This window comes from Symphodus melops, assembly GCF_947650265.1.
Source record: "Symphodus melops genome assembly, chromosome: 1".
NCBI lineage: Eukaryota > Metazoa > Chordata > Actinopteri > Labriformes > Labridae > Symphodus > Symphodus melops.
Window position 1 is genome coordinate 43,947,410 of NC_136691.1, and position 27,054 is coordinate 43,974,463.

General features: G+C 40.2%; 1 protein-coding gene and 1 long non-coding RNA gene across 2 annotated transcripts in view; one reads left to right on the plus strand and one right to left on the minus strand.

Moving 5' to 3' along the window:
- Positions 1-5,867, plus strand: LOC306828641. Its single transcript, XR_013779760.1, has 2 exons — positions 1-201; positions 524-5,867. It is a non-coding gene; the product is annotated as an uncharacterized lncRNA (long non-coding RNA).
- mapk1 (mitogen-activated protein kinase 1) overlaps positions 4,779-27,054 on the minus strand; it is a 25,464-nt gene continuing 3,188 nt past the window's right edge. The window contains exons 2-9 of the mRNA XM_079351153.1: positions 11,638-11,820; positions 10,974-11,163; positions 10,540-10,656; positions 10,055-10,169; positions 9,453-9,584; positions 8,308-8,417; positions 8,039-8,167; positions 4,779-5,967 (exon numbers count right to left, since the gene is read on the minus strand). Of these exons, the coding sequence (XP_079207279.1) occupies positions 8,051-8,167; positions 8,308-8,417; positions 9,453-9,584; positions 10,055-10,169; positions 10,540-10,656; positions 10,974-11,163; positions 11,638-11,820 (964 nt within the window). The 3' untranslated portion in view covers positions 4,779-5,967; positions 8,039-8,050. The remainder of the gene's footprint in view (positions 5,968-8,038; positions 8,168-8,307; positions 8,418-9,452; positions 9,585-10,054; positions 10,170-10,539; positions 10,657-10,973; positions 11,164-11,637; positions 11,821-27,054) is intronic.

Genomic DNA, 27,054 nt, shown 5'->3' on the forward strand with positions numbered 1-27,054 from the left:
TCCTCGTCTGACCAGTCCCCAGCAGCAAAGGGCGGGGCCAAGCTCCACAGCCAATCAACGAAAGGCTATGTCTGAGCGCGCACTTGAGGCTTTGAGCTTGTTTTTGGCTGTGCGCGCAGCCGACACAGACGCGTGCCAAAAGTCAATCCGCTGTGAGGCGCATGCGTGGCCGCATTGCAAGCACGTGGTCAAGAGTAGCAGGTAAACAAACAACCCCCTCAAAATCCATTAAGTTGATTAGTGTTGTCTGATTGTTGTTAATGTAGTTTAATCACGGACATTAAGCTAACAGCACAACGTATGTATTCCGTCCACTAGTAAGTTGGAAACAACTTTGTATATAAAATTAACTTATGATACTATCATTACTTACATTTTACTTGGCTTCACATTTTTATTCCGCCCGTTAGTGTTTAGCAGAGCGATACACTTTTACATTCAAAAGTAAAATAGGCATTCAGCTGTGATGTGACGTTTTTCAAGCTTGTCAGCTAAACGTGAATGGCACTAATTTATGAATCAGACTGCTGAGCGTATGCAGAACAAGCTGCAGTACATTTTATCATCAAGGACAACAGCGCCCTCAAGAGGACACAGTGGCGCCATGCCCCTACAACACAGTATAGTATAGCATACAGTATGAGTGGGATTGCTCCATCTGAGGAAAAAGAGCACTTGTAGTTAGAATACAATACAACATTAGAATACAACTTACAAAACTACTCTATTTGTATAACTTGAATTGCTTTCATACTCAAATTACCAACAAATTTGGAAAAAAACAAATTATGTAGTATTTTGAACATAAAAATGTAATTCTTCCGTGTGAAACAGCAGTGAAAGTCAGCCTATCAAGTGCATCAATTATTATAAAAATACTGTTTTTTTTCCTTCTGGGATGTTCATTAAGTATTAGTACTTTTACTCTTGGTAATTTGAGTGTTCTTTGATGGGAAACAATTGTACAATTAGTGGAAAACAAAACAACAATGATCAGCAAACATTTGTGGTAAATGTTCCAAGTTTGTTGTGCAGAAATGTTTCTAACACATTTCAGAACTATTGGAACAGAGCTCTTGACAGAGGTAATCAAAGTGATGATTTTACTAAATAAGCAAAAGAGATGATAAGATTCAAAATGTGTTCTCCTTTGGTCAGGACAGGCTAAGATAAACTAAGATAGAGGTTGCCATCTGTAGCTCCATATTTAGCATGCACGTGCAAGTATGGGATCAACCTCTTAAATCCTCACAACAAAGCTCATAAGTCCCTTTCCGAGGTGTCAGACTATTCCCTTAAATGCACGAAATGTAAACAAAAAGAAAGAAAAGGCCCACATCATTTTTTTGGAGTAATACAGCATTTTTATTAAGAATTTTAACTCATTTCATTAAACACATTTATTTGTATACTGTGTCGCTCCATGAAACTTTTATTTTGCACTCTCGTATGTACTGTAAGGATAGATGCAGACAGCAGGTATAGAAGTCGTCTCTAATGCTTACTGTTGTGAACATGCCAGTTGAAATGTGTCTCCAGCAAAGAGACCTCAGAGATGTTAATGAAAGTAAGATGACTTTAATCAAAGTCTATTTAAATGACATGACAAAGTTGCAAAACAGAAAAAGATTAGCATGAAAAAAAAATGTCTCTAGTGGCGGTCAGCCTCTGATAATGGCAATGAAATGCCTCGTGCAGGTCAAATCCTTCAACTGACCGATCATTTCAAACAGTTTCTATGACAGGTCGAACAGGAACCTTTCAAATACAACCAAGGATCTGAGTGTTTTTTTTTTTTTTTTTAATCTTTTTCAGAAATGTTTAACTACACAATTAAATGTTTATACTGATCAAAACATACAGAGTGAAGGAGTTCCACTGGAGACAACTCAAACAAGATTAGTGTCTGATAGAAACATAACATTCATTTTACAATAAAAATATCTGCACAAAAACATCCAAAAAAGAAAAAAAAAAGGCTCAAGGAAAAAAGGGTAACGCAAAAAATAGAAATGTTTGCTTTTCATCTTTTCAATACAGTCACAAATCACACAGCTGTGGCAACAAATCTCTTTAAAATTTACAATAACTGAAAGATAAGGATACCCACCCACGAGCCCACCCAAACCCACAGACTTGATTGTGTTCATTTTTCAAGAGCGTATACTGCGATTACAATGGATTCCCGACTAAACAAAAGCTGCACATCAAAATCTTGGATATCAAGACTATCAAAAAAGGCACAAACAGACAGGTTGCACAAAGAACTCAGCAGAAGCTTTTTTTTTTATACAACTAATCCCAGTAAGGTTTTTAGTGCCCTAAATGTTCAAACTAACCCCCCCCCCCCATAAAAGTCTATCTACAGGTAAGTCAAGTCCCGGCAGGCACCTCGGATTACAACGCCCATCCCAACTACTGTAGAAGCAAGTGCATTTAATCATTGTGTATGGTGTGTGACAGGCGGGAGTTTACAGAGACGAGGAGATCTATGAGTGCAAAAAGCGTTCTTTCTTCTATGGAGATTAGGTCTGTTTTCAAATGTCATCATCATGTGAGTTTAACGTAACGGACTTAAACAGGTCGACTGTAGCCAAATATTTCAGTTTCCTTTCTCACTAATCACAAAGAAAGTTAATATTTTTTTTAATTGCATCAACTGTAGTGAGTTGTTTTTTTTGTTGATTTGCTGTTTAATTTATACTGAAATGTATTATCTTCAACTGTAATGTTCTTCTTCTATGCTGACAGGTTTTGTGTACTTGAGTGTTCATGTTGCCAACTGTGAATTGTTGTATAGAAACTGTAGGTGATGCCGTTACAACAGTTCTTTAGAATGACTTAATTGAAGTGGACCAATCAAACTAAATGAGAAAAACATTAGTTAATAAATTGGTAAGATGATTGACAATGAATTAACTGTTAAAAACTTTTTTATCTGGGCAGAAACACTAAACATTTGTTGGTTACAGCGCGTCGTATGAGGAATTCCTGTCTATGAAATCCTGATATCTCTGCTTCTAAATTGTGGATGGGATTTAAAAAAAAAAAAAAAAAAAAAAAGTTTTTTTTGAGAGAGATCTGGACATTTGTAATGCACCTTTCAGCTCGTTTTGACTTCGACATTTAGATGTAAGAGTAATCTTCACATTGTCATAAGAAAGACGGAAATTAATTGCTTTAGCCCTATTAAACATCGACTCTGAATTACTTACAATTAGTACCAAATTACATGTCTCTCATGAGAAAACCAGCTGAGGATTTACAGAAAAATAATTCATTTGTGTCATCAGATTAGCTGGCTTTTCTTAAGTTAGGTACAGATTAATCATAAAGAGCAATTTCACACCCTTAAAATCCCATTCAGCACACTTTCAGTTGTTTAAAGTCTTACTTGGCTGCAGTGACATAGATGTGGAACTCATGGGTGTGTCAGTATATGGTGACATCACTGGTGGGGGTCGTCAGAGGTGCAGCAGACTTACTGACTGACCCATTATGGCTTGAGAGTGTAACAGCAGAGCTTTAGTGCGCTCTGTTAGCCCCTGCTCGGTCTGAGTCAACATTACTCAAAAGAAGAAAAAAAAAAAAAAAACACAGCAACAACGCAACGTTAAACTGGTTCTTTGGCTCTGTCCACTGTGATTCAATCTGACAGAGCATCTTGGCCCTCACAGAAACGTTTGTACAAACTCAACAAGTTTTGGACACATTCTCAAATTATGAAGGAGTACACAAAGTTTAATTTAAGGTTATATCGCTTTAGACAGAATCATAAAGATGTTCAGCTTACAGCTTAGCCATTTTCCCCTTCAACCAAACACCATTGTTGAGATATTTTGGAAAGAATGAAAATCAACCAAAGCAGTCGATAATTTGTTAAAGTGTAATTAAAATTTACATTTCAAGTGCTTGCAGACAGATTCTTAAATTTAAGGTAGATGTTAACAGTATTGTAACCTTCATGTCTTAATGATGCTTTTTTGTTCCATTATTCTATCAGTCAAGCATTAGTCGATGAGCATTTCCTGTGAAGATGCAGGCTAGCCGAAGTGAACAACGTCTATTTGAGGCCCTGTTGTGTACAACATGAAATGACAGCTGTTGGATGCTGCAGTGACACTAAGATTAAGTGACAGTTGTTTGATGAAGCTCAGCACTTCTGGCTTGTCTGTTACAACATATATATATATATACTCTTGAAAGTCATAAATCCTCCTCTTTAAAAAGAAAACGTGTAAATTCAACAGTCTTCATTTAGTACTTCCTGACAAGGATTCAAAATATGCTTTAACTTCAGCTCATCTCTATAGAAACTCCACTGCAGCTGTGTGGCTCACCCAATGTTCTCAGAGTGAAAAATGTCATTTAAAGCAAACACAGGATCCTATGGATTCAACAGAAAACATGCTGTGATACGTTATGAGTATTATTTTAACTCTCTTTCTCAGGTTGGGAAAACATCTTTGTAGGATTTGCGATTGTAACAAATACAAACAGTTTATAGTTATTGTTCTATTTGCAACCACGAGATAACGTCAGCATGCAGATGGAAACGAAGGATGAGTGCTGAAGCTAAAGAAAGATAACAAAAAGCACCATGTGATTAGTTGACGTGTGATATACCACAAAAGGTGGAACACAAAAAGGAGCCTGGGCGCTCTCCCTGTCAGACCTGCCCGGCGCGTGTGGCACTTTAACATGGTCGTCTTTGTATACCGAGCTTTTAACAGTCATGCAAAGGGCACAGTTTTTTTTTTTGTTTGTTTTTTTTCCCCCCCATCAAGGCGAAAGATTAACGGAGACTGAAGAAAGAGAAACCAAGAAACAAGACAAAGAAGGAAGCCTGACGACATTTTTCTCCGGACAAACTTCTTGTCCCGACAAGTAATTGAACCTTTAAAAGAACATATTTGACTGTACATACAGACTTATATGAGATAAACAGACGTTTCCTTTTAGTTTCTTATGGCTAAGGCAGACACTGACAGGCAAACCTTTCAATTATACGCATTTATACACAAACTGACATCTTACTGAAGCCGGCGACAAATGAAAACGGGCGTTTTTTTACGTTTACAATCCAGAGAAAAGAAAGGTTTTAACTTCTTTGTCTCACCTATCATCACTCCTGCCTTCATCATATGTTAAGACTCTTTGGGCTGTATATATTTATATATATTTAGAATGATTTATTTTGATATTTATATGTATATATTTGCATTTGGGCCTTTTGTATGCATGTCAAGAATTAAAGTACTATAGACCCTCATCCACGCCAAGTGACAGCTTGTGGCCTCTGAAGCATCTGGCTGATGATGTGATTTCATTGCATAAATCAATATGGGATTTGACATTTTCCAAAGAGAGAATAAAGATTGAGACCGAGGTATCCCTCATAACAATGCGACAGAGGTTAGAGATTTTTAAAGACCTTTTAATCAATGATGGATGATTCTCATAAGTAATCTTCTGTTGTTTGTGCAATGTAGGCAGAGTTATAACAACAACAGCGGCACCAAAAACACAACAGCTAAATCTATCACTGCCATTCAACCGGACAGAGAAGGTCTAGAATAGGAATAGCCAGAGCCAAACGCCTTTGAGACACGCACGCACACACAAATTGTTTATCTTGGCTTTAAACACAAAATCCCCCCACCCCCAAACTTTAAGCTGTGATGCGACTACCCCCCTTCCTTTCTCTCCTCTACGTCTTCACCTCAGAGAGAGAGAGAGAGAGAGAGAGAGAAAGAAAGATACAGAGGATGATCGATTGATTGATTCCTGATGCCATTCCTGAGCAAAGTGGACTTGACGAGTGAGACCCAAGGAATCCAGGTGATGTGGACAACAGGGAGGGGGAGGGGGAGGGGGGGAGAAGAGGAAGAAGAAAAAACCCATCACAGCAAAAGTGTGGAGGCAGGGAGGAGCAGTGGCAACGCAGAAGCCAGTCCACAGAATCATCTGAAAAAAGGAGAAACAGTGGCCGAGTGATGAGCTGATTTAATTTAGTCATTTATCCAGTCGACATACTGAATAAAGTATGAAAACACTTGCACACTTTCTTCATGTTCTTTACCACTTGTAGTGCATGCCATGACGTTTCAGCGACAGGATGGCACCACAAAGACACCACCAGAGTGCAGGAACACCACAGCATAAGCCCCAATTCATTTTTCAGCTTCTGTTATTAATGCTTATCTCAGCACTCTACCAATGTAACTAAGCAGTTACAAACAATAATCAAACTAATGTATTCACATGGATTTCATCAGCTACAACCTTACTCAGCTGCAAACAATGACGTGTTTGTAGATTTAAAGATACATTTACAGTCGTGAAATGTGCCTTTAAAGAGTGAAAATACATTTTACAGCTGTACAAACAGTGCAGAGTTGATCGAATTTAGGAGAATTCACACGCACTGTTTTTCTTCAGTGGACTCTTGTTATAGATCAGAAGCTGCAGAAAGGAAACAGTAATTACATAGGCTGGCACAAAGCGGATTATAGGCTATAAAATGCATCTCTGACAGTTAATATGACAACAACAGGCCTGACGGGGAGCAGCTGGTGGCTAGCAGAGATCAGCAGGGTAAGGACACCACATCTAATGAGTGTCATTAGTTCAGGAAATGATGACATTATGTCCCATTGCTCTTTCTTTCCTGGTCTTTTATGGTATCAGGTTGTTTCCATGTATTGATTGTTTAATGCTCCAGCAAACAAGTTTTTTTTTTAATTCTTTTATTTCAATTACCGTATTAAGGTAACGAGCTGTGTCTTGTCGTGGTTTATCGTAGCCGAACACAGCTTCTTACTGTATTGATTGAGAGCTCCCTGGCAGTGGTATCTCTATACTTTACCTTTGAAGAACATTAACCAGCTTTGAAATGTGAAGGGACATCTTAAGTGTAGACATTACACCAGAACTAAGTTGTAGCAGTTAAATTCTGTGAGATTGTTTTTAAGTCAACACAAGAAGCGTTTTTGCATCTTGAAAAACCTTACCTGTTTGCATAACTAGACTAGTTTGACATCTTTACAATTACAGTGTGAGCCATACTGTTCAGGCTGGGCTCACTCACTTTGCATCACAGCACCTTGTACAAAGAATCAATAGAGATGTCTTCTGGATTATGGTGCTACAAAGGCTGAGTGCACGAGAAACTGTTGTGTTATAACTCAGTGTAATTCTGTGATCTTCTTTCAGGGGGCTATATGTAACTTATTAGTTTTACTCTGAGTGTGGTTTCACAGCTTTTATTCTGGAAATACATTCAACACAAAAAGGAATGTATGTGCACTGACACTGGGGTTAAGTTGGAACTTACACACAGCTAACAGCTAAAGCAGATTGCTGGGTTGTGGTAGGACTACCATAACAGGGTTATCCAACCTTATATTGAGAAACAACTTTTGAAAACTATTATATATAAGACTGTTTCCAGAATAAAATAAAGTCTAGAACCTGCCAAGACATACGGACATCACATGAAGGTACTGAGGGATCCATATTTAACTAGGACTTTAACTTTACAAGCACAACTGTCTGACTTTTTCAGGTTGAAATAAAGCAGACTTATTATTCACTGTTTACCTTCAAAGGCCCATTTTAGATGGATGGCTTTTATAATACCTTTGTCCTCATGAAGAGTCTCTTCTTCACACTCTGCAAAAGCAAAATTCCAATCTATATTTTATGTGCTCTTATGTGGTGAATTTAGTTTAATTTAGCGGGACTGAATCAGACGTTTTTATAAGGCTGGAACACCACTCACCACATGCTTTAAAGCTTCGAGTAGATTTCCATGATGAACACTCAACGCTACTGTGTGTTTAAAGTGGTGGAGGTGGGACGGCGTCGAGGATCACCCTGATCTCTTTGGCATTTAAAAGTTGAGAAGTTTCGAGACTTCGGTGCGGCTAATGCTAACATTGTTACGTCATTTGTAGTTATAGATACTGTAACAATGTGACTGTTTCCCCTCTAGGCTACAGTTTGCTTTTTTTTTATTTTGGACATGTGGACTCACCTGTGTGAGACGTTAGGATCTAAAGCCGGGCTGGAAACGTGCAGTTTCTTCAAAGATGAGCTCCTTCAGTGTTTCTTTGGGTAGGTCATCTAGCTCCATGTCAAACTTGAACGGGGCCTCAGCAACAGGCTACACAGGAGAGTCGAAAGGACATGTAGTTGGAGTTTTTGATCCCACAGAGACAGATAAATGTGAGGAACATAACAGGTGCTATCTTGATAACAAAAAAAGTATACGTGACATCAAACAGCCCGGGTGGAATGTCTCACCTCATCTGTGGGGTCGTAATATTGCTCCAGGTAGGGATGTGCCAGGGCCTCCTCCACCTCGATCCTCTTGTGAGGGTTAAAGGTCAACATCTTGTCCAACAGGTCCAAAGCTGCAGCAAGGATGAGCAGGTTAAACAAAGTGGAAACTTTTTTATTTTCCAAATCTAGGACGATTCTTATCAACACAGTAGGCTTTCCTTTCCACTGGAGGGCGCTGTCACACTCAGCTTGCAAGACTGCAATCAAATAAAGTGGCACCTGGTTACCCTGCAAACTCCTCAACCCTCTAACGTCAGAACTTTTTACATCTATGTTCAAAGTTCCCCTTATCAATGTGGACGAGAAAGATGTACTGTCCCATTGCTGGGTCTAATCCACCCAGGATCACAAGCTGTGTCAGAACTGTCAATATAAGTTAGAGCCTCGTCTGTTTTTTCCCCCACATGGATTGTGGTCTCTTGCCTTTATTCTTCATGTTGCTTCCTGATTGGGGGTTTAAAGACACACTTACTGGTCACGAATCACATGGTGAGAATTTGGTCCTCAAATTCAGACACTGTCAACAAATGACCAGCAAATTGAGGTTTTCCTCCAATCAGTAGCTCACATATGTCCCACCATCAGACAGCATGAAGGGGTTTACAGTGGGTATTTCAATATGAGCATCACTGACAGATGAAATTACACAACATCTAAGTTCAAAATGGAAGAACCCACAACTACACTTACTTCTAAGGCCTTATCCTGATTTCTGCTTCTCTTACATTTCATCACCATTTGGAATATATAATGACTGATTTCTTCACTGGAAACGATTTAGTAAGGAGTGTCTCCTTCAACACATTCTCCAGCTGTTTCCTTTAGAGTGAGCTTTTAGCAGGACGGTGCTTACAACCCCTCCACAAGCAGCAGGAGCTGCAGTCACCACAACTTAAATCGGTCATCAGTTGAACAACCCTGAACACTGCTCTGTTAAGTTTGACTGTTGTAGTGACAATAAAGGGGCTTATCTCTGCATAATCCAAATGTCCAGGAAATCCTTCGGCAGCTCGAGAACTCTCATCTGCTATACAACTTTTCAATAACTCATCATGTTCAAGATATTCAAAGACCAGTGGAGGAGGAGATGAGGTCCTGGTTCTGACCTTTGGGATCAGCGTTGGGGAAAAGGCGGTTCCAAGGCACTTTACAGCGTGCGGGCAGTGACAAAAGATAGTTCCTGGCCTTAATGTTGATAATGCAGTGGAGATCCTCCTGACAAGGAGATCCCAGGATCCCTGAACGGAGAGAAAAGAAGATTACAAAGAGGATTAACAATGACCATTAGAGACGAGAGTGTACTGTTCTCTCTCTTTTTCTTGGCTCTGGACAAACGACAAAAAGACGGCTGGAAGAAGCAAACGTGGTGTGGCATAAAAATAGAGAACTTCTGACCAGATGCATTTTAAATGTATGAATGGATTGCCCTGGTAAGCTGTTGTTACCTATAGAAGGTGAACTTTTAGTTCAAATCTACAGATGTCTAACCTTTTAGGGACAGATTCACATTTGCCTCAACTGAGAGGACGACATAAAACAACTGACACGCTGACTATTATGATCTAGAAAATGTTACTCTACTGTGCTTCCTTTCAGAATATTGGATCAGAAAAAGAAAAAAAAATCACTATTAACTTGATAAAAGAAAATCACAAGACTATAGCACCGCACCACTCCAATAAAATCCTGCATATTCTAAAGTTATTACCCAAAATGTGGTTCAGCTGATCCAAGTAGTGCTTTCCTGGAAAGATTGGTCTGTTGGACAACATCTCAGCCAGGATACAACCCACTGACCAGATGTCTATGGACTTGGTGTAGCCCTGAGAGAAAAAATACAGACAGGGAGGGGCACAAAGACACAATGATGACTACAGTACAAAAAAACCTACAAAGCAAATAATAAAGCATGAATGAAGACAGTAAAACGATTAGTCAAAGAAGTGTCAGTGTGTAATTCTTCCAAACAGTGTGACTAAATTAGATTACCTACAATATTCAGAAGGAACGAAGATTAACGTTAGAGTTTTAGTTGTGGTTACTTTAGGATCAAAAAACATCTCTCCAGAGATATCACACTTAAGAAATTAAATTGTAGAGCTGAAGTTTTCAACCAACGGCACACTACTGAACAGTCTGTATGTTAGCCTGGATGTGAATGTCTGTATGCTCGTGTGTCACATCGGCCTTCACCTTGGAGTTGAGCATGATCTCAGGTGCTCGGTACCACCGAGTGGCGACATACTCTGTTAGGAAACCAGTGTGATCATGGTCAGGATCGGCCACACGAGCCAAACCAAAGTCACAGATCTGCAGAAGGATAAAAGACAACAACAGAGGATACCAGATCACGATAAGCTGCATGTGGGAAATGGAAACGTAAAAAGGAGACTCTGAAAGGTTGGATAAACAGGAAAACATTGCACCATAGAATGTGGCACCTCTGCACACATCTATACCCAACAAGTGAAGTTTTAGTGTTACAACAGCAACAAGCTAGATCTGTTAAATGCCACTTCATAGGTGGATTCATCAAGTTCAAGAAACAATGCTCCCCGTACAGGAAACGCACACCTCAGTGACTGATTATCAATTTGATTGGTTTTGTTGTCTCTTAAAGCTTCTACCTTGAGATCACAGGTGGTGTTGAGCAGAAGATTGGAGGGCTTGAGGTCGCGGTGCAGGACGTTGGCAGAGTGGATGTACTTGAGTCCTCTGAGGATCTGGTAGAGGAAGTAGCAGATGTGGTCGTTGCTCAGGTGTTGAGTCTTCAGGAGCTTGTACAGGTCGGTCTCCATGAGATCCTGGACAATATATCTGCACGGTGCCGGATTAAAGAATCTTGTAGTTCTTTCTTTTGATAAAAACACAGCCAGTTTCTATGGACTCTGCAAGTTTGCCAGAGTTGCTGCGGGGCTACAATGAAGAGCGTTTCTGCCAAATAAATGATGACAGGTGGTTATTATGTAATAAAAATACAACTGAGAAACAAGACTGAACCACAGTTTGTGTGTGAGACAAATCACTGGTAACACAAAGAAGTCATTTACACTGTCTGTACAATCTCTTGGCATGAACACTGTCTGTGGAAAACCGTCAAAAGCAAAACGATTAGGAACCTGAAGGCCATAAAGCACAATGCTGATGGGTAAAAAATAAATATACGGTATACTTAATTAATCCCGCAATTTACCCACAAAAATTTACTGAGCTACTGCCACCACCAAACATCAACAAACTGTATGATGATGCTCTCTAAATCATATGTGTCACGGGTGTGTTTAAGGATACACATCCTTCATCTGGTCGATGGTCGGCGTGCGGATGATATCGTTGATTCCGATGATGTTCTCATGTTTGAAGCGCAGCAGGATTTTAATCTCTCTCAGGGTGCGTTGGCAGTATGTCTGGTGCTCAAAGGGGCTGATCTTCTTAATGGCCACACGGATCTTGTTGTCCCGGTCGTAGGCAGAGCTAAAGTTGAAGGAAACAACAAAGTCGTCAGTTAAGACTTAAAGGTTTGGACAGTTTATCAATCAATGTTGTTTTTGTTTTTTTTTATCTTGAAGACACTTGACAATATTCCAAGCCATAATAATACCCTGACACAGTGACACTTGAGCTTGAACTTCCCATTAGAAATGTTTTGCACAGTCTTTAGTACACAGAAGCCTGTTTTGCTGATACAGAAAGCTCGATTGAAAAGCCTTATATCTCTTTACCAGCTGCCACGATTGGCACTTTTTGAACGGTCTGGATAGAACACAAAGCTGTGCCTTGAGCAACATGACACAGTTGATACAGATTGCTTAAGTTACTAAGCTTGATGACATTTTGCAGATTTGCTGATTGGCAGCTGCAGTAAGACTGTCGCCTGCAGCCTATAGAACAGGAGCAGAAAAACAAAAGGCCTAATCTTGACATCGTTTCATTGAGCAACAGCAGGAAGAAGCTCACTTCAGCGACAAATGCTGCTTCCCTTCTGTGGTTTTCAGGTGGAAAGCACAAAAGAAACCTTAAAAGAAAAACACACTTCTGATGGAAACATTAAGACTGCTGCTGTACGTGTTCAACAAACTGACAGGAATGTAGGAGTGGAACTAAACTCCACAGCAATGACACCTGACCGGGTTTCGAACAATGACACACAGGCCGGCTGAATCAGAGACGATTATAGGCCCAAAATATTGAAACTCAGCAGAGAGGATGCAGTGAAATTCAATATGGAGACGCCATGCACGCTCACAGCACAACACAAAGCACCGAGAGCGTGCTGCACCATGCGGGAGCCAGAGACACAATGAGCTTGCACTTCCTGATCAAGATAAACCTGATGCAACTCTGGTTTCACTCCTTTAAGGCCCATTTGAACCTGACAGCAAGTTGGAATTGTGTACTGAACACACATTTGTTTAAATGCACCCCTGACACATACCATAAGAGTACAACTAATTCAGTAAACCATGGTTATTCACTAACTCTCCCTTTACTAATCCATGTGATGTAACAGTTCTTTAGAGAGGTTAATATGTTAGTGGCAGCCATAGCTTTAATTTGCAATATCATTTCACACCCAATAAAGAAAAGCATGGTGTTTACACGGCATGTTTGAATGCATTGCATGCACAAGTGTGATGGATTGCTTTCAGTAAAGCCAGTTACAGAGGAGGAGGAGCCATCAGTGGATGTACTGTGTTCAGGAAGCGTGTGCCAGTGTTCACCTCACGCAGACCCAGCAGAGGAGATTTAAGGTCAAAAGTCACTTTTCAAAGCTGAATGAAGAGCTGTAAGGCTAACAGGAAAGGGTTATCTCATTGTGGGATGAAATACCAAACAAACGTCCTGGACCTAAAATGGATTTATCTACTTATTGACACTCTCGAAGTAATCAGCATATGGAATAGAAAAAAAAGTCAGTCTATGTCTTAAGGCTTTTTATTTTTTAAAGATGTTGTTGGTGATTTGTACAAACGGAGGATTAGGGCCGCGATAAAGAAAAGTAATCTCAAATTTCAAGATTAAACGCGTAAATTAACACGTTTAAAATCAGCCTGTGTGAAAGTGATTTAAAGCCTTTCCCTCTGCAGACAACTTCCTCCAAGTCAGTGTGGTTCTTTCTTCGGAGAAGCCCGTTTCTTGCAGTAGTCTATTTTTTTTTTTCAGAGTCCTGATATTTAACACAACGTGATGGTGCTGATGATGATGTGTCAAAAGCAAGTGCAGTTTCATATCTGCATTGTAAAGCTCCAACTAGGGCTGAAACGATTCCTCGAATAACTCGAATAATTCGATTACAAAAATTCATCGAGGAATTTTGGCTGCCTCGAGGCTTCGTTACGTTTTGTTTTTTTTGCGTCATCAAAACTTTGGTATGAGTATAAAACACGTTTAATGTAGCTGCAGCTACCTGCTCCTCTCTCTTACACACAGACACTTCAACACGCACACGCGCGCACACGCGAGCGCGGCGCGCCCCTTTTAACTTTTAGTCAGCACACAGTTGATCCGTGATCCATACGACCCAGTCGGGAACACGTGATCCGGTCAAACGGTCGGCTTTTCTCCGTTCACTCTCTCCGTGTTTGCAGCTAACATAACGATAGCAGCGTCCTCTCACAGTCTCTGTCATAGACGCGTCTATGGTCTCTGTAGTCTGTGAGCGCGCTGAATGCACGCGCTGCAGGAGCAGACAGAGATACACTTATAATAATAAACAGGCTGATAATATAAAATGTCTAATGTCTTCAAAGCTAAATCAAGACAGAACTTGTTTGTGGAATAATAATTTAGCAAATATATATTTAAAGTTTCTCAATTTCCTGATCTGACATAATGATTGATTCTGTGATTGATTCAACAGAACATAATGCTTTCTCTATTAAATGTACTGTAACAGATGTGTAGGCTACACAAAACAGTATTTGCTATTTCAGCCATTAAAACGTGTTTGGCCTGTATTTTTCATCTACCTGCCGCCTTGACCAGTGAATCAAAAAGTGAATTTGGGACCCTGTCAGTAATATGGTGAGTGTCAGCAGCTGTAGAGCAGAAGTGGTTGGCTGTAACAAGCAGGCGTTGGTAACTGCAAAGAAGCAGGTTTGTAGGGACGACCCAAGACGAGTTAAACCTTAATTAAGCAAAAATATGATTTATTCGATTACTCGATTAATCGACGGGATATTCGATAGAATACTCGATTACTAAAATATTCGATAGCTGCAGCTCTAGCTCCAACACAACTATCTCATATTTCTGTCTGTTCTCTGCCTTGTTAAAGTGCCAAGGTGTGCAGAGACAGTTTGTGTCCTATTCAAACATCATTTTACATATATACAAGTCTTTGCAAGGTGAAGTGAAAACTTCTCTTGAACTAACCGTTTATTACAGACTATGCAGGGAAGCAGCCGTTCCTTATTATTCAAACCTTTACAAAAGTCTAACAAGCTGCTCCACGTTTGTCATTTGAGAACGGGTTGCTAACAGAACAACTTTATCCTTTCATCATCTTCGCACACGCTGGTCTAAACTAAATGCATGACTTTAAACTCGTGAATCTACGATTTTATTCTCGTAAAGATACAAGATTAATTTGGTACGTTTAGATTTTTTTTTTTTTTTTTAATTCTCATGAATTTATGAAATCTTGGGTTTTTTTCTTTCCGGCCCTAATCCTCCGTTGTACATTTGTACCAACATGTTTAATGATCACTGCCATCATTTGAGGATTCTGGGAGTATTGTTTACTCTGCACGCTTTCAATTTGTTTTCTGTCGAGCAGTTTTCTAGCAGCTGGAAGGGTCAGGAGTGTGTAATGAGTCAAACAGAGTGATAACTACCTGTGACCATTGAGTGTTGGATAATCAGCTTAAAAAACAACAGCTGTTCTCCGAATGAAGCAAAGTGCTACGTAACATGATGTAATACAGTGAGAGAGTCACATGTGAGGGGAAAAAAAGTCTAAATGTCTGAATGGCCGATGTAAGCTGATTAATTGTTGATTTCCGCCCCTCCACCCTTTTCCAGGTACAGACATGTTCACTGTTCAGCCTCTCTTTTCACTGGCTATTTCAACTTCCTCACCCCAATTCATGTGAGGATGCTTGGAGTCAACCCAGTCAAGGCTAAACCGACTAACTTCATCAATTAAATCTGTTACATACAATTCTTTTCATCCAAAAAAATCAGCAACAACATCCGCTTCAAGATGTCATGTACAGTAGTTGTAGTTTGTTTAATGTCTAGATTTTGCCATTTGGTGCCACCACCAGACCAAAGTATCCTTACAAAGCTGAACTTTAGAGTGAAGGTGCACATAAATCTGCATGTGACCAGAATCTTCCTGTTTTCAGCCTGCCCGACCCTGACCGGGGTCCACGCTCGCTCGCGCACGCACGCACATTACAGAAGATAATTTCATACGGTTTGATTTACTTACTACTTACTTTACTTTATTTATACAGCCTTTTACAACAATCCTTTCGGCGAACCATAAAATCCAATAATATTTTTTTAAAAATCAGAAATCTGAATTGGCCAGGAAAAAAAAAAAAAAAAAGTAATCTGTTTGTCTTACTAATTTCTTTAAGTTTCTTTGCTGCCTCATTTCCATCTTGCCCAGTGTGATCATTTCTGCGCATTACAAACAACAGCAATGACAGAAAAACACCCACACAGTATGACAGAGTAAGACAAGGAGTTGCTATGGTGAAGGTGGTGTAGGGACTGAAATATAAACACAAGTGTGCCAGCTTTCTGTGAGGGAAATATGAGTGACCTTCCTTTCCACTTGTGTGAGAGGAATGTGTGCTTGAGTGTGGGAGGAAAAAGTCCTCCATATAACTGTTGTACAACAGCAGATACCCTCATGTACAGAGAAGCTACAAGACTTACTCATGAGAGCTTCGATCTGATCCCGAGCACAGACAGATCGTCCCTTTTCTTTTTTTCTTCTGAGAACAGACAATGGTGCAGCAGTCTGCAAAGATTTTACACACCATTTTTTCCTCATGTATTATGTAAACTCATAAGCACAATGTGTTTGCAACTGCATGCCATCTTCAAAAGATGAACCTTGAGCCCCAGTTTATTCATCCATTAGTACTAATCACACAAAAATCTACATCCTAAAATAATGACTTTCACCTTTGTCTGTTTTTTTCTAACAAGCAGTCTGAACCTGGAGCGCTGTCCTTGAGAAGGAACAGAAAGACTACCTTTGTATTTATCATAGTTACTGTGACATCCAACATCCTGGTGTGCTCTGAGAAAAGGAGGGAATATAACCAGCAGAAGTTGAAGATTAAATCTCAGCATGTAAACTGAGGATTTGAAATGGAGTCAGTGTTTTTGTGGTTTGTTATAATATCACAAAATATAACTGAGCAGTCATCAGGATGATTCTTCCATCACATAGCTGCTGCTCTCTTCACAACACGATGTAATCCCAAATAAAAACAACCCCAGCCTGCATGTGATCATCAGCGGCTTTCTTTAGTGCAGGAAAAGTGAAGCTCATCTTTGCTCACACTACATTTCATCATAACGTACTGAGGCAAGCCCATCGGTTCCTTTTCAGTGTGTCTCGGCCTGTGGCAGAGGTCACTTTTTTGAGGAAGTGCAAAGTGCACACAGACTTGAGTGTGTAGTATTAATGTGCTTGCATCAGAGAGGGTAGTGCGAGTCTTAACCTGTTGAGCTGTGTTCTCATTGGCTAAATGAATGGTGCATTCAGGACACCAATCAACTTCTGAAATCGAACTTTGAAAGCTCAGATTGAGTCTGTGTGGAGGGAAACGACACCTGGCCACCTGCTCAGAGCCAGCTGATGGCAGCACAGTCTCACACAGCTAACTGTAGTTCTAGTGGTGAAACACAAAAGGAGTCTCACGGCTCGATTCAGATGACATATTTTGGTTACAGATCAGATCCTTTTTGTTTTTTTCCAGAGTTTAAATCCATTTGTGAATATAACATATGCTGCGACCAACAGAAACAGAGTCCTTAACATGTATCCTTCACATACCGTTCATACAGCCGATGTGTGTTGCACCTGCAGCACGTGTTCTCAGAGACAGTCAAAACAAACGAGGACCACGCAATTAAGTCATCATTTTCAGTTCGGGGATTTTGCGTCTGTACATTTATTTCACACACGGATGATACATTTTCCATCCATCTGCTGCTGATCACATACGGACCAATTCAATCCAAGCGGATCATAAATGAACTGTGATCCATTTCACTGCTGGTATTTACCTGGTTTAAAAAAAAGAAAAGCTGCACAGTTTAATGAAGGTTTGAGCCGACTTTAGGATAAATGCAGCGACAAGAACTTTCACACGCGTCATGATGTGAAGACGCACGTCATTCAATCTAGTGTCAGTATTAGCTCACTCTGTACTCAACTCCCTGTGCTCGTCTTAAAGAAGATGCTCAGGTTACAATGGGGGCTGCAGGCTCTGGTATGTAGAAGGGAATCTGTTCTGAGCTGCCTTTCCTGTTTCCTCTGCTTATGCATTGTTCTCTGAGCATGCTCAGTGCACAGGAAGGAGCGCAGAGGGGAGGGGGGTTTAAGAGAGAGAGCGGAGGGGGGGGGGGGGTTCTGTTGCCAAGGAGATGAAAATACAAGGCTTTACAGTGCAGCCGCTGTGTTATGCAATAGGGCTGTTACCATGACGATGTTCAAGGGGTTGAGTTGAAGGAAGAAGGGGAGAAGTTCACTACGCTTACGGGCAACACGTACTGAAAAAGTGCCGATACGAACGTCCATGTAGGCACTGCACAGACGTGGCGGAGGATTTAAAGGCAGCTCAAAGTGGAGAGACGGGTTTCAAACAGCACACAAAAGGCCTCTGTGCAGGGAGGGAGTGCTGAACATGGAAACAGTAGGATTAAAAGGTCCTTGCATTGTGCTATTTACAGTACATTCCTATATGTGCATTAAGTAATGTAGTGTGACACTGAGTCACCGTGCATTATTACTCACATCGCTGAGTGTTCACTGGGGTAAAAAGGAAACGTAGCATCATCTCTACAAAGCGTTACCTAAACTTTTAGACTAATAAGTTACTAAAGTAGAAAATATCCTTCTCTTATCTCAAGTAAGAAGAAAACTGTTTGTGACTTCACAGCTGATTATCCCTTTTGTCTGTGGATAATATTCTTCACAGATCAAGAGCTGTTTGAACTGTTGGTCTGTGGTGGGTCGTACCAATTAGCCGCCTAAAGGTTTTCAGTTGGGACATTTTTTTTTTTTATTAAAATAAAAAACAATTTTATGCAACATCATCTTACATTCAACAACTCAGCAGCTCGTCTTAAAGTCATAAAGTGAAACCATAGTAAGTCGTTTGTCTGTCGACAGGGATGTAGCACTTCTCACGATTTATGTTGAGAGGATCGGGAGGTGGTTGGCGCTCCTCATTGAGAGGTCGATTAAATGCTGCATCGTGTTGGTTGTGCTTCTTGTGTAGCTCCCTGTCCTCTTACTATATATGCATACAGTTGTCTCGTCTTCTCACCGCTTTTATTCTGTATTTTCTAAAGCCTGCCAACCTGCTCCTCTGCTGTGACGCTTCACGATATTACTGCGATTCAGTTCTTCAGAGTACCGATTCAAACCTTGAACTGATTTTTGACATCCCTGTCTGTCAACAAGTACGATGTGACCACAGTCTGTAGCGTTAGCTTTATTTTGCATTATTCACATGCATTGTTCCTTCCCCTCATTTCCAAACCAATAATTCATCATGTTTATTGATTTTTCTACCACACAACAACATAATCCCAGACCTGACTTGTTCATTTTGTTAAAGCACTTTTTTTTTTTCTACTTTTGATTTCATTAGATTTTTACATTTCATTATTCTCCATTTTGGAGACCATCCTCTTCTGTTTTCTCTTGAATGTATTCTGTGTCTTCGAGCTGACAACCCTCATTTGTTGTCTCTGAGGTTCCAGTTGTAAAGCTTCAGGCTTCACTGACTATCGCCCACAAAAGCCCACACAATATGGCCGCATTAGCCGAGTAAAGAACATAAAAAAATAAAAAAAAATAAAAAAAAGATTTGTAGTATTGGGGTTCTTCAGAGTGGTAAGCTCAGACTTTCAGGACACAATGTGCATCTGCGTTTTTGCTCATCATAATGCACTTCCTGCTTCTGCTGTTTTGAGTGAGTCAACCTTCGAGGTGTTTGTGTTTACGAGAGATTCTCACTGAAGCTTTGGTTGCTTAAAAAGGAGTCCTTTATGATAAACTGGCTCCACGATGAACCGGAAACATGTCACATGTTTGGGGTTTTTTTCCTCTCTGTCGAAAGTAAAGCATCGATAAGCACTGAGCGACCTCAATAACAGCCAATCCTAAATACAGGTGACATGAACACAAGCACAGAACACATTTCTGCCTGCTGACAGGGGAAGAGCTTTACTGAAACATTGTTATGTCCTCTTCTCTTCAGCCAACAAGAAAGACATCTTAAAAAACTCTGAAATGCTCTTGACATTTTCTTCATATGTAAGGGTTTAGTTGGGAGTCAGAAGTAATCAGCAGCATATCTAACTGTAAAAAATACCAAACAAAGAGCTCTTAATGGAAGCAAAGAAAGTGAAGAAACTCGGAGGAAGTGACTTTGATGAAGCAACATTTCCCTCTTTGCATTGTGCGCTCATCTGTCCTTCAGTCTTTTACAGCCGAGGTGGGCCAGTCTCGCCCAACTCTGCAGACATCATAAAACGTGTGTACACTTCAAATTACACAAAACATTCACCAGAAGAGAAACGAGCTGTGAGGACTGTAAACCTTTCTGTAAGGACAATCATCTCTGTGTGGGTCCACGTTTTGTTTGTCTGTGCTGGTGAAACTGAAAATTGGCTTCACACTGTTGAACCAATCAAGAGACTTTAGGTTCTACTAATAAAAAACATTGAAGTTTTTTTTTGCTCTCCCTTATCCATCAAGAATTTATGAGGAAGTGAACCGGTTACACTTATTAAACACAGCATAAAATCAATCAATAATCATTAAGGCCAAACTGCCGGGCGTTCTCAAGCATTAAAAAAAAAAAAAAAAGGTGAAGAGGATTCTTTGAGAAACACTCTGCATTGTCACTGACATGGTCTCTACTGTAAATATGCTCACCTATGAAAGCCGGGATATTGTTTCTGACGAAAGAGTGCTGACATCTGATGGACCATTTTGTGGTGATTCATTGAATATTTAGAACAGAAATCAAAGCAGCGCTTCAAATGAAAATAACACATTTCCCCTCAGTGTCTACATTCGATTTCTTTTTGTTCAGTCTTTCTCAAAAGACAAAATGTGTCCAAACGGCGGACATTGCTACCATGTGGATTGGACGCAAATAATTGAAGTAACCGAAACGGGAAAGATCCTATCGATAAGCTCTGACTGTCGGTTTCGATTAACTGCTCAGCCTTATCGTGGCTGAACCAGTTTAGAGCCAGCTACAAGGTAGACTGACGATGACGTTATCATTTCAGCAGTTTTCTTACGTATCAACTATATTTAAGTCGATAAAAAGTTAATCAACATTATTTTCTTGCTCTAAACAGTTTTTTTGTTGTTGTTGTTTTTGTTGTTGTTTGCACTCACTGAGCAGCCTTACTCCACCTTGCTTACTGACTGTAAAATGAGTGAAGTTTGAGGTGGTCTAAGCATTACACAACAGGCCGAACAGATTCCACACTGAAGGCTCTAAACAGAGAACCTTCTCGAGCTGTTTGACATACATTCACTCGTGTTCTCAGTCCGTCTGATTCTCTACTACATCAGTTGTTTTGAATTCTTTGTCACAGCACATAACTTCACATCAGATTACATATCCTTCAGTAGACTTGGCTGCGCAGCCTGCTGCATGCTAAGAGAAACCTGGTGTGTAAATACCACCTGTGTCCTCAGTTTGACGCTCTTAAACGGCCTCTTTGTGCAACCTTGACGGCTCGGTCAACTCTGCCTGATTCATCAGTAAATAAAGATTTATTTTAGTGGAAGCATTGACACATAAACAGTTGCTGATTGAGTTCTATCAGTGGTGAGTTATTCACCCAGAGATGAACACTGAACAGTACGCTCTAAATGGGAAGAAGAAGTCCTCCGACTTAAAGCACTTATCTTGATTTTGTATTTGTCGGCCTGTGAGCCACTCCTATATAACTGCTGCTGACTGCCTCGCTCTCATGGACCTTTGTATCTCTGTTTGAGTTTGTTATCAGCAAGGTCCTCGTAGATTTTATAGCCGGTTGAGTTTCTACTGTCAGTTATTTTTATTTTACATACAGTATAAATGAAGAGCCATCTTGTACCAATAAATGAGGATGCCAAATGAAATAATCCCAATACGACAACTTGTCTCTCTTTCGTTGACACACACATTATTACTTTTTAATCTCAACCAAAACTCAGATTCCAGCACCTTGAATGTTATCATTTGCAGTAGTTTTTTTTTTTTTGTATGAATTTGATTGGAGAGTGGACATTGACCAGCTAGTAATCTCCATTCACAGATTCAACATAGAAATGTCAAATCTGTAACACAGGGAAGTGGCTTGTGTCAGTATAGGAAGTGCTCTGGTTATAATTTGTAGTCCAAGCTGTTTACCAGTTATGTGGTAGCGGTATTTTGGTGTATACAGGAGAAACAGTACCTGTGGTCAGCAAAAAAAAAAAAGAAGGCTAATGGCATACCAGCACTAATCAGCTGTATATCATTGATTTATTGAATAGATACAAATCCGGCTAAATGTTTCTTGCATCATAACGTCTCTTTCTGCAACATCAAAATAGAAGAAAAGACAAAGATACGTTTGACTTGAGCTACTAATCTGCTGGACGCTGGATCATAAAAGCCAATCAGGATTCAGCATTCAGCAGGTAGCTCTGATTTTCCGGCTGCTTGAAACACATCAGAAGTAAAGAATCCGTCCTTCATTTAACAAACAAGCTTCTTTTATTCTTCAGACCTGGCAAAGCTTTAATGTTTACTTTTTACTAATCTGCATCATAATGATATTCTGTCACTTAATCTGTGTTCATTGAAGGTTAATCACAAGTAAAAAAAAAAACTATTTAGGTTCATACCACAGATGAACAGGCCCACGGACGTTAGAGACGGAGAAATGGTGGCGTTTCTCAACCACCAGATCGACCAGCTGGTGACGAGAAAACAGACGATTTTCAAGCCTGTGTGGGCGCGATCAGTGATCAGTCTGTCCTCTCAAATACATCCAAATCTGTGCACATCTTAGATTCATGCTTTGCGCAAGGCAACCCAAACGCGCGTGCGCACACATTTTTTATGACGGTTTAGAGATGAAGCAATATATCAATAACCTTGAAAAAAAAAAATCAGGCTGCAGATGACCTAAACAATCCATTTTCAAATAACTGCTAGTTTGCAGCTTTTAACATCAAATATTTAGGAATGGTTGCATCAACAGGTCATCTTGATGCACTTTATCTTCATCTCTGCAGACAAAAAACTATCTCATTTGTGATTGCACTAAACTGGTTACTTCTTCACTGCTAATATGGAGTGTAAGCTGGTGAGGTGATAACCCATGACAGGTCTGAGTCAAAACATTTTTTTTACAAAGACGGGCGTCTCATCTGTGCTGGAACCTTTCAAAAACAGTCGGGCTGCACAGTAGGCATTTGCAATTTGAAAGATCTGAAATGACCACGTAAAATATAAAATAATATTTGACGCAAACGGTACTTTCTAACTTAGCATTTTCTGAAATCGTGCAGGCCTGCTGAAAATAAACCTGCACAAATCTGCTCAGAAGAAGAAAAAAAAAAACACAGAGAAGTAAACTCACTGAGTTTGTCAGGTGTGTTTAACATGAACGCTTGTGGCTCTCCAGCTGCACGACTTCACTTAAAAGATGAGTCAAAATCTGCACCACTCATCACGATAGCACTCGTCAATTCCGACAAGCGCACTTTGCTAGAAAAATGAGAGCAAGAGATACCATCACAGCCCTCTGACCACTTCTGCACATTTTACTTTGCATAACGTCAGCATCATTTGTAAACCGTCAGTTCTTCTGCTGCAACTAAATCAAAAGGCTTTGTGCTCATACGAACGAGTCCATTACCTCTTAATATATGGATGCAACACGTGAAAGGCCTTCATACAGCAGCGGTGATTCAATGCTTCCACCAGGCCCTGATGATGAACATTCAATATCTGCTTCCATGCAACAAGCAGAGGAGTGTGCGTGAATCTTCTGCTTATTTGTTGAAGCAGAAGGCGTCATGCTCGTCTCTGCAGGCGTAATCACCCAAATTACATCTCCTTGTGAATTGCACAACAGGATTTTAGAGTGTCAAGGCTCTCATTTCTCTCCCTCACTCTCCCATTGGCTGTGTAGTGGTGGTACTGATGTCACAGGCAGAGAGGTTGCCATGGAGATGGGCGCCACAGTGGCATTTCAAGAGGATGGCTCATGGCAGAGCGAAGCAAAGCATCAGCAAAGGCTGAGAATCAGACGGGTCAAGGATCCCAGATCAAGATGAAATGGAGTCATTGGAAGGAGGAAGACATTGAACAGGATTTATGATTCAATGTTTACTAGTCTCAGAATGAGTTAAATATCTTTGTGCAAATATTCACAAATATCAACATTGCTGTTTTGAAATGGTAAATGGGCAAACCCTTTCATTTCACGGCATGTTTAGGAACATCTATCTGCAAAAAGTCAAAGTCCGCGGAAACGCTGCATCTCCTACCGTCTCCTGTTAGCAGTAGCATTAGCCGCATGAAACGCTCGGTCCTTAACTTCCCTTGTTGACAATGTGTGGAGTGACATCACAAGACAAATTCCCAATATGGTACGGTACGCAGACCAATCAGATCAGACTTTGCACACGTGGGGACTCTTTTTTCCTTTTCCCCCTCTCTACGTGGGGGATCCTGAACGTACTTTAGTAGACATGAATTAGATATATGAACCCCAAAAAGCGTATAATATGGGACCTTTAAAATAGTGCCAGTCTTGGCAACCTGTATTTGAGTCCAAAATGTTTTAAGTTTGTGAGGTGTAATCGTGTGTTCAGGTCATGTCAGTGTTCTCTTTAGCTGTGAATTAAAACGCTTTGAAAATGAGGTGTGAGTCTTTCATTTCATTCCAAATTAAACATCTGGGTCATATCAGGAGGCAAACTGCGCACACTGCAGAAAAATGACGACAGCATTAACAATCAATAAAAATGTAGAAGGATCCTGATGATCTAAACATCCACAACTGGAATACATGTGAAGAATATCAGTCAGCATTATGAGCAGAAACCTGCAGTGACATCAAAACAAAACAGCCTTTTTTTTTTTAATCTCGTAACTTCATCTTCATCAAATATATCCAAAAACCAGATTAAACAATGAAGACTATAACATAAGGCTAAGCCAGTGTTTGTATTTTTCTCATGAACACGAGATAAAAACGGACTAACCAACGTAAGAGTTCTGAGATATACCACGTGCCATATAAACACAAGCTACTTCAGGTCAGTTCCCCCGTGATCTCACTGCTGTTGTGGGCAGGTTGAAGAGGTAGAGTACACCACAGCAGCCTCAGAATATCATCACCGAGGGGGGTTACAGTATATCTCATGATTGCGTAAGCAGACAGTGAGCACAAAGCGAGGGCCGAGTTAAGAGGCTCAGCCACTAGACAACCCCGACATAAAAAAGCCTCTGCATCAACAAGAGGATGCTGTCAACAAAAAAAAAAAAAAAAAGACAGTCTGAAAATGACACAGCACAAGTCAGCCAGCCTCTTAGCATCTGGTCAGACAGAAATACAGAACTCTACTGTACGGACAGAGAACAGAGAAACACGTGCTACCCAATACGAGACGTTCTCACAACAAACAGTGTTGGCTTCTTCTTAGTCACACATACATCTGCATTTTCAAATCATTCAAAAAAGTTAATCAACTGACTTTGTCTACACTTACGAGTGTTTTTTGTGTGTGATAAAACAGCAGAACCTGCGTGTTGATAATAAGCAGACTGGGTAAACTGTTAATAAAATCAATGGACGAGAGAAGAAGAAATGCTGCACACTTGATTAAATGCCACAAAAAAAGCATATATTCAATCACAAAAAAAAAGATCCCCTGAATAAGAACTCTGGTCCAAAGTTATAATTGAAGAAATACTTCTGCATTTGAGCAAGTGAGCAGCAGATCTTCTCTCTGCTGTTTTATTACTGCACTGCACCTAACACGTACAGATAATTACCCTCTTTAAAAATAAATAAAAAAACATGTAAAAAAGCAGTATTCAACTCTCGCTTTCTCTCTCCTGGTCTTTTATTCACTGTCAGTCCATCTTCAGCTTTGAACACGTTGCTGCAGACTCGTGCGTACTTGAGGTTGTTTGCATTGGTGTTATTTTGAGGGGCTCGCATGGTTGTTTCTTTTGGTACTCGGTTATGTAACAATCAGTGTCGAGAGAAAGGTAGAGTCGTCGAGGAGCATCTCTGCAGAGGGCAGGGAAGAGGCGCACGGGTGGAGATCACGGCAACGATCGCGACGTTTGAAATAAGCGTTACGCCAAACGTCGATTCCGATACTGGTGTTTGTTTCATGACTTCTCTTGGCGTAAGAGTCCCAAAAAAGCCACCATTTCAGGGCTTGACGACGAAAACAAGTCAGAGTATGTTCAACAGGTGAGTTCATCAACAAAAAAAAAAAAAACTCTTCTCTGAGGCAATAGTTAGGTGCACTAGTGGTCAGCATTAAATTAATTAGGAAACGTTCCCACATCATCATAACATTCTTCCCACCTGTTTTCTAATCAATCAACAGTGTCATACATCCCTTATTGGATTGTGTTCAAATCAGAGTTAACATTGTGATTGTGCATAAAATAAACACAAATTAATGTGATCATAAGGCTGCCTCCATTGTTGCGTAATGAATGTTGAACGCAGCCAAAAGGAAATGGTAACACAAGTATACGATGGTGCAATACAACCGCAAAGAAACCTGATGAAGAAGGAGGCTGCAGCAACAACGCATCATGACCAACAGACTCAAAACTACAGGTTTCAAAAAGAACAAAACGAGACAAGTGCAAGGAGTGCGACACGTCGCCCACTCCATCTGCCTCTTAGCACGCATAGCACAAATACAGAAACAACACTACAGTGAAGAGGACTGTTTATATAGCCTCTGTTGCTGGTAAAAAGGATCTGTGTGGAAACAGTCATTTAGGAGCTGCAAGAATAAAACAGGCAGTAGCCAAAAAAGTGAGCAACCCAAGTTTCTCTGAACACCAGAGAACATGTTCAACAGCGCTCTCAGGATTAGTTGGGGTTGTAAAAAAAGAGAAAGTGTTGTGTTAATGGACACAAAAGTTTGAGAAAACATTTCATTGTGCCAGACAAAGAGATTTTGGATTTACTGGAAGTCAAAACAAATACAATCCCAGTCCTGGAAACCTTAGTCACGCATGATCAGCCTGTCTGGGCCTGCAGCTTTAATTTATCATCACTGATAAACCTGGACACAAGTGTCTTCTTTTCACTCATTCATTGTTTGTATTTCTGCTTCCTGTATAGTTCTAGGGGCTCTGACACCTTAAACACTGTCACTCTGTTTGTTTTTCGGTTTCATTTAAGGCACATCTTCTCAGGTTTTCACGGTGACCTACGAGACACAGTTCAAACCGAAGTTCACAT